This window comes from Sinocyclocheilus grahami, unplaced genomic scaffold, assembly GCF_001515645.1.
Source record: "Sinocyclocheilus grahami isolate Dianchi unplaced genomic scaffold, SAMN03320097.WGS_v1.1 scaffold357.1, whole genome shotgun sequence".
Classification (NCBI taxonomy): Eukaryota; Metazoa; Chordata; class Actinopteri; order Cypriniformes; family Cyprinidae; genus Sinocyclocheilus; species Sinocyclocheilus grahami.
The window spans coordinates 890,848-899,094 of NW_015505536.1; the positions used below are offsets into that span (position 1 = coordinate 890,848).

Genomic DNA, 8,247 nt, shown 5'->3' on the forward strand with positions numbered 1-8,247 from the left:
TATATATATATATATTTGATTTTTGATTTGATTATATAAATATATAACCTTCTATTTTTGGTAAATAGAAAGTTGAGTAGGAAAAAAAAAAAAATGTTTTAATACAACAATGCAAAAGCTTGTTTATGTATGACAGTGACATTTTTGATCAGTTTATTTGCATCCTTGCTGAATAGAGATATTAATTTTTTTTTTACATAATATTGACACTAAACATTTCAACTGTTGTGTGTACGCTTTCATTTATGCATTTTTAATGAAATATTTTTTTATAAAGGTTTTCTTTCTTTTTCAGTGATATTTCAGTAGACGTTGAATGTCAAATGTATGCATCAAAAATCGAAATAGTTTCTATATTCCTCTCTTCTCTTCAGGGTGAGGCAGGAGCTGAAGGTCCACCAGGTAAAACTGGGCCAGTTGGCCCTCAGGGCCCTCCTGGAAAGCCTGGTCCTGAAGGTCTACGAGGAATCCCTGGTCCTGTGGTGGGTTCCCATGTCATTCATCACCTAACTATCCATCATTATACAAACACATATATACAGTGGCCCCAAATAGTATTTGGACACTTAAGAGGCACTTAAAGTACTGTGAAATTAATATCATAATGTATATATGATACCAAGTGGTGTCTGCAAATATATGATTTTTAACCTTTTCTCTAAACTTTCTCAAGCTCATGAATGTTAATTACGTGGCATGGTATTTTCCCAATAGTTCTAACTGATTACTACTCACCCATGCCAATGTTAGCGGCTTTTGCATGATCTTAAAATTGTCAGTGTACAAGGGCAGCTATGATTCTTTTCTTTACACTGCGGACAAGCAATGCAATGGAATTCATGCATTTTTAAGTGTGGCTTAAGTATTCAAATAATTTGTGCGGCCACTGAATAGCCTAAATGCACACACACAGGAACAGAATTGTATGAAACACCTCACAGAATAATAAATCACCTCTCTTTGAGTTTACAATCTGTGTCTTTCTCTTGTACAATCTGTATCTGTTTCTTGTCTATTTGAAAACACTTTTTGTAGTATATGGGCTATTAATCATTGTCCAGCCCACAGTAAATCAATGCCAGACCACAAGCAAAAAACAATGCAATAATGGCTGTTGTAATTTGGATGGATTTTCACAGGGTGAACAAGGACTTCCTGGTGCTCCTGGACAAGACGGCCCACCTGGACCAATGGTAAGAAAAGAGACCCCGTTGCCCTTGCTCGTTCTTTCTATCTACCTTTCATCCTCTCTCTCTTTTCTGTGTGTGTATGTGTGTGTGTACATGTGGGTATATGTGCGCAAATTGAATTCTCACTGTTGGTTCTTTGATATTTAGGGACCTCCTGGTCTCCCAGGCCTGAAAGGAGACCCCGGCTCTAAGGGTGAGAAGGTGAGTGACATTCTATTTCTTTTCCTGCCATTTTTATTAATGTGATGTCTTACATTTCAGAGAGGCTCAAGGTCAAAGATAAAGACTAGACTTGGTCACTCTAGGAAGCCAAAGGAAAAGTTTCACAGCCAGGGGAAAAGTTTCAATATAATATGCAGAAGTGTTCTTTTTTATTATTATTATTTTAAAAACCTTTTTATTTTAAGCATTATATACATTTAGGAATCCTCTTTGAATTCATTGCTGATTCTTAGATATTGAGTCATTAATTAAAAAATATATTTATATATTTATGTTTTGTTGTCTTTTAGTGTCACAAGTTGGAGTAAAATATATATATATATTTTTTTTTTTATTTTATTTTATTTTTTTTTCCATATTTAGCCATGTAAATGTATTTATTTATATAAAGTAAATAATATAATCATGACATTTTTCCAGTTATTTTATTTTTTACATTTTCGTGTTTTTGTCTGATTTATTTTTCATACTTAGCCATGAAAATTAATTTATGTATAAAATATTTAATGTATTGTTTAAATTTGTATTTTTTTTCCATGATTAGCATGAAACAATTTTTATTTATTCATATAATTTAAATAATATATCATGTAGTTATTTCTTTAGTTCATTTTTCCCAGTTAATTTAGTTTTTTTATTTTATTTTGTCTTTGTTTTATTTTCAGTTATTTTAGTTTTTTGTATTTTGTCTTTTTTTAATACTTTTTAATGATTAGTTTTTTTACATTCATTCATTAATTTTTATATTATTTTTTATTCTTATTTTTTTTACATTTTCTTTTTTCTTATTAATTTATAAAAACTTTGGTACAATGTGAATTCATTGTCTTTGATAATTTGGTTGTTGGGTCCAGGCTCTGTGCATAAAAAATTGCTGTCTCTACATTTTGCTTAAAAGTTGACCATCAGATCTTCTGACCTGTGACATCCACTATCATATGTGTTTTTCTTCCAGGGTCACCCCGGTCTTATCGGTCTCATCGGACCCCCCGGCGAGCAGGGAGAGAAGGGAGATCGGGGTTTGCCTGGTCCTCAGGGCACTGCTGGCAGCAAGGGTGATTCGGTCAGTCACTAATGATTTATTTGTCCTTTCCACCCCACCACACAACTAATGTCATACCTCCAGCAGCGCACCTATCAGGACTTCTCCTCCCGTAATGCTTGCAAATTAAAGTAACGACTGACTGAAACAATAACATCTGCACTTATTGCATCTGCGTACATCATCATAATCGTGTTATGGATGAAGCTGTCATGAAAGGTTCTCAGAGCCAGCGGTAATTCTATTACACCAGACGTTCCCATCAAACACCAGTGCGATTAAATTTTTTCACAGTCAAACTGTGAAATGTTTGTTTTTCTTTGCCTCATTGAAGAACCATACAACACCTATCCAATGCAGTCAAACGCTTCAGTAAATATATAGAAAACCTGTAAAAGTTGATGGAATAAACAATTAGAAATTGCATTGATCCGCCTTTTTCAGTGGTTTAAAGCAATGCAACTTTAAATGTATTCTGGTTAAGCTTAATGAAATTGTAGTCTCCCCTTCTGTGAGTTTGAAAAAAATGAAAACGATCCCATTTCACTAATGTTTCCCACTAGACTTGCGATCTGTTGCTGCGTTTAGTAACAGAGGCTGCATTTCTCCCCACAGAATTAACTCAAAAGTCCTTGACTCTAATGGAGTGTAATGATCAGTGTGTAATACACACCAGAGGATTATGATTAGCAAGAGTTATTTTCACCTCTGTGACAAACGAATTGCAATTTTAAAGACAATTCTTTGAGAGAAAATGAATCTCATCTTTACAAATGAATCACATGAAGTGCTTTCTAACCAGCTGCTCTTTAAACTGTAGGGTATCAGTGGTGCTTCTGGTCCGTTTGGTCCACCTGGTCCTCCTGGATTGCCTGTGAGTCTTTGCTCTGTTGCTGGCATCTTGCATTCAGTGTTGTGCTGTCGTCAGATTGAACAGTTTCTGAAATTGTTGTCACGTGATCTATTTAAACCATTAAAATAAAAGAGCTATCAGATATGTTAAAATTAAGACAGCATGAAAAGTCATACGTTTTAAATACATCAGATTATTCGTAAAATTGTAATTTTGAACTGCCCCACCTCAACAGTCTTGCCAATATTGAATGTTTTCATCTTTAAAATGTATACAAGTTTCAGAATTTTGACATACACTATCGTTCAAATGTTTGGCATCAGTAAGATTTAATTTTTATTTACCAAGGACACATTCAGTTGAGTAAAAGTGACTGTAAAGGCATTTATAATGTTACAAACGATTATATTTCAAACAAATTCTGTTGTTTTGAACTTGCTATTCATGAAGAAATCCTTAAAATTATTAGAATGATTTCTGAAGGATCATGTGACACTGAAGACTGCTGAAAATTCAGCTTTGCCATCACAGGAATAAATGAAATTATTTCAAATAAATTAGAAAAGTTATTTTTAATTGTGATTATATTTAACAATATTTCTGTTTTTACTGTATTTTTAATAAATGCCTTGGTGAGCGTAAGAGACTTCTTTCAAAAATAGTTAAAAATCATACAGACTTCAAACTTTGGAACGGTAGTGTGAATTGATATTTCATTTTGGAACAAATAGAACAATTTTTAAATAAATGATCTGATTCTTTTCAAATTCTACACAAATTGTAATTGTAACTATATTTGGCTGGCTCAACACTTATATATACTTTTATAACACTTTTATATACTTTTTTCAACACTTTTATAAGTCAGTGTTCACAGAATGCATTTTCATTTTTCTTTAGGGTCCACAAGGGCCAAAGGGATCCAAGGGTTCGACTGTAAGTACCACTTTATCACCAATCAATTCAAAGGGCTTGTTATAATGATAATAAGAAAAGGGCTTATGATTTTTAAATGTTCTTCCTGCAGGGTACTGCTGGTCAAAAGGGAGACACTGGCTCATCTGGACCTCCTGGTCCTCCTGTAAGTGAACTTCTGCCCGCTTCAAGGAGATTTTAATTATATAAAATGCAAAAGGCTCATGGAGCGTACACTCATTTTCTCATTCCGTAGGGGCCTCCTGGTGAGATCATCCAGCCTCTGCCTATCCAGATGCCCAAGAAGTCCCGTCGCTCCATCGACATGCAAGCGGACGAGGCCGGCACCATGCTGGACTACGGAGAGGGCATGGAAGATATCTTCAGCTCCTTGAATAACCTCAAACAGGACATCGAGCGCATGAAGTACCCCATGGGCACGCAAAACAACCCCACACGAAGCTGTAAAGACCTACAGCTCGCTCACCCAGAATTCCCAGATGGTAAGCAAACGTGGTGGGGGGTAAAGGAGACGCTGTCGAACAGATAAATCAGGAAAACATGCAGCGTTTGCTGGTTTCCAAGCTACTCAGTAGGTATTGGCTGTGCTTCTAAAATTCTAAGCCTGTCACTCAGGAGGATTTGAATAACAGCAGCAGCAGTCGACGGCTGATTGGGAAGATGTTTAGCATTCTGCGGACTCCAGCGAGAGCTAACCTCTCCCTCCCAAATCATGGCTTACAAAATGCCAGCTCTTACACTGACCTTTCAGAGCTGGTTTTACCGCACTCGAATTAGCCTGCTATTTTTTTTACACAATGAATCGCCACTGCTGATGTCCGTGAAGTGTGTGATTTTAGCTGCGGAAATTAATAGAAAGCCAGGCAGAGATGCGAGGATATCTTTGTGTATGATCTAAATGATTTCCTACTGTACCTGTGGTCATTCTAGATAATGATGTCTGATGGGTTTTTTTCTCTCAGGTGAATACTACATCGATCCCAACCAGGGATGCTCCGGGGACTCCTTCAAAGTGTACTGCAACTTCACAGCGGGAGGCGAGACCTGCATCTTCCCTGATAAAAAGTCAAATGGAGTGAGTGGCATTCTGAAACCCCCTAAGGATGAACTGGCCAATAACAGTCACATACAATGGGTTTTCTCCTAAAGACCATAGGAGTGTTTGAATCAGTCACTTCAAAGAGATGTTTTTAGCGTGATTGTTAGTTTTTGGAGGTGTAGATCCAAACACATCGTTCCCCTTAAAGGGTGATTCTTATGACATTATCCAGGTCACTTTCACCTCAAGAAAGAAAGAAAGGAAGGAAGGAAGGAGAGAGGGAGGAATTCCTTTGAAAATAATACCACAACAGTAAAACACCTTAATGAATTTAGGATTTTATATATATATATATATATATATATATATATATATATATATATATATATATATATACAGTATATATACATATTAGGGGATTAGGGGTACACAAACATCACAGTACGGTACGAACTAAACATAATTGCTTTTTTTTTTGGTTTACTGAACAAATTGCTCTTTCTTTAAATAAATTCAATTATAATTAAAATTTTCGTAGGGATAAAAATCTACCTTTTACATTACTATAAGGTTACAATTAACAACAGAGCCCAAACTTAAATTCAATGACTATTTATTTTTAACTATAATAATCAACACTCAAATTAAAAAGTTGTATGCAAACATGTTTTTAAATTAACTTCTAAATTATACAATTTCTATTTGTTGAAATATAATAATTTACAGTCCTAACTTGTTTCATAAAATATTTATTTAAACATATACGTTACATAATTAAGACATCACTTACAGGTAAAGTAAAAATGATCAAGTATAGTCTAATATTTCGCAAAATGCTCTTCACTAGACGTCATTCTCTAGCAAATAACGAGCTGTAGACACTGATGACTTGCCTGAGGTAAACGAAACTCTACGTGACGTTTTGTTTACAAGCTGTTTTAATGACATATTTCCGTGGTTGAAACACTGATTGAGCGATTACGTGAGGGGTGAGATGTTCATTCATGTATATTTCACGTTAAAACTAGTAATAAAGAAGGAGTGAACTAGTCTAGAACTGTGGCGTTAGTATACGGCGATATATATTTTGTCTATGGAGTGAAATATGACCTAGATATGTTTTTGAGAGATTTTGGGAGATTAATTTAAAACGTAAATATGCACTCATACAACAGAATTTTTTTTTTGCATTAGTTTAAATGTTTTGTCTTTGCAACAGCTAGTTATCTTCAGATGCGAAAAATCATGACTTTTTTTTATAAAATCAAATTTGAGTGGAAACCTCATTCTCAACATTAAAATAATCTGCTTTTCTCATGCTTTGTTAAACAAAGCCGTATATTTCAGTGAGATGGTTTTTCATTTCATTCCAATTGTTGGACCAGATGCTGTATGAAAAATAGCTGGGTTTAATTTTATTTCATTTTCTGCTAAAGTAAATTTGCTGTTCATTTTAAACTATGCGCACAGCTGGTCTTTTGCCATTATGTTTTTTTTTCACATTTATCTTTGTGTCGTCTTTAAGGTGAGAATATCTTCATGGCCCAAAGAGGTTCCTGGCTCCTGGTTCAGTGAATTTAAGCGTGGCAAAATAGTAAGTGCACTCTCTCATTCTTCTTTCATCTTCTCCTTTATGAAAAACACCATCTTGTCCTTCGAAAACTTAAAGGACCTGAGTGGTCTGCTTGGTCTTTTTTCTTTACTCAACCAATGGACAGACACCATAAGAGCACAGCTTTTAAAAGATGCTGTCACTGCAGCCCTGGATCCATCAACAAGCCGAGCACACCCACAAACACACATACTCACCGCATTTATATTTGATGCTGTTGAGAGTTATAAAGGCGCCGCTGCACCTCTGTGAAACATGCTGGCATTATGTTTCTGGTGTCTGTTCAGACTGTTTTCTACTTTGTCAGAAGAAATGGTTTTTCTATTATTCAGAGTTCCAACTTTACCAGTTTTAAATCAATGTATTGGTGTCTTTTTTCTATTATTCAGAGTTCCAAATTTGCCATTGAAAACCAGTGACTTGCTTTAACGTTAATACCTAATGATTTTTTCCTCATCTTATAAGAAATGATTATGAATAAAATGGCAACTTATTAACACAAAAAGATAAGCCTAGACAAAAATGATATTATATTATATTATATTATATTATATTATATTATATTATATTATATTATATTATATTATATTTATTATATTATATTTAGTGCTGTCAAACGATTAATCGCATCCAAAATAAAAGGTTTTTTTGCATAATATATGTGTGTGTTGTGCATATTTATAATGCATATATAAATACACACACATACAGTATATATTTTGAAAATATTTACATGCATTTTCATTTCTATATTTATATTCATATAATTTATATTATAAATAAATATATTACAATAAAATTTTTCTGAAATATATACATGCATGTGTGTGTATTTATATATACATAATAAATATACACATACATATATTATGTAAGCAAAAACTTTCATTATGGATGTGATTAATCACGATTAATCATTTGACAGTACTAATTATATTATATTATATTTATTTTATTTATTATATTGCATTGTAAAAAAAAAAAAAGAAAAAAAGAGGGATAAGTAAAATAATATCCCACTTGGTTTTGATTAAGTCAGAGAAAATTAAAAATGTACTTATTAATAAAATGTAAAATATTTAAAAAGGGAAAATAAGAGTCTATTTTAATAACTTATTATAACTTATAAATATATTCATCTATATACATATGTTCCTCTTTTTAAATAGTTGTATAATGTCCAGCTATTATTGCAGATTTAAAACCTTAAACATTTAAAACAAAACAAAAAATATTTTTTGTAAAGAATAATTAGTGCTGAATAAAAATAAATAAATAATAACATTATTATTATTATTATTATTACTACTACTGCTACTACTCTTTAAACTGTTCCACATATATATATATATA

The 8,247-nt window shown here is 33.2% G+C and overlaps 1 protein-coding gene across 1 annotated transcript in view; it reads left to right on the forward strand.

Annotated features, from left to right (window-relative positions):
- Window positions 1–8,247, forward strand: part of LOC107548893 (collagen alpha-1(XI) chain) — a 71,957-nt gene that overhangs the window by 62,546 nt on the left and 1,164 nt on the right. Inside the window, exons 54-63 of the mRNA XM_016229748.1 lie at window positions 375–482; window positions 1,140–1,193; window positions 1,338–1,391; window positions 2,368–2,475; window positions 3,275–3,328; window positions 4,208–4,243; window positions 4,335–4,388; window positions 4,479–4,725; window positions 5,206–5,318; window positions 6,808–6,876. Of these exons, the coding sequence (XP_016085234.1) occupies window positions 375–482; window positions 1,140–1,193; window positions 1,338–1,391; window positions 2,368–2,475; window positions 3,275–3,328; window positions 4,208–4,243; window positions 4,335–4,388; window positions 4,479–4,725; window positions 5,206–5,318; window positions 6,808–6,876 (897 nt within the window). The remainder of the gene's footprint in view (window positions 1–374; window positions 483–1,139; window positions 1,194–1,337; window positions 1,392–2,367; window positions 2,476–3,274; window positions 3,329–4,207; window positions 4,244–4,334; window positions 4,389–4,478; window positions 4,726–5,205; window positions 5,319–6,807; window positions 6,877–8,247) is intronic.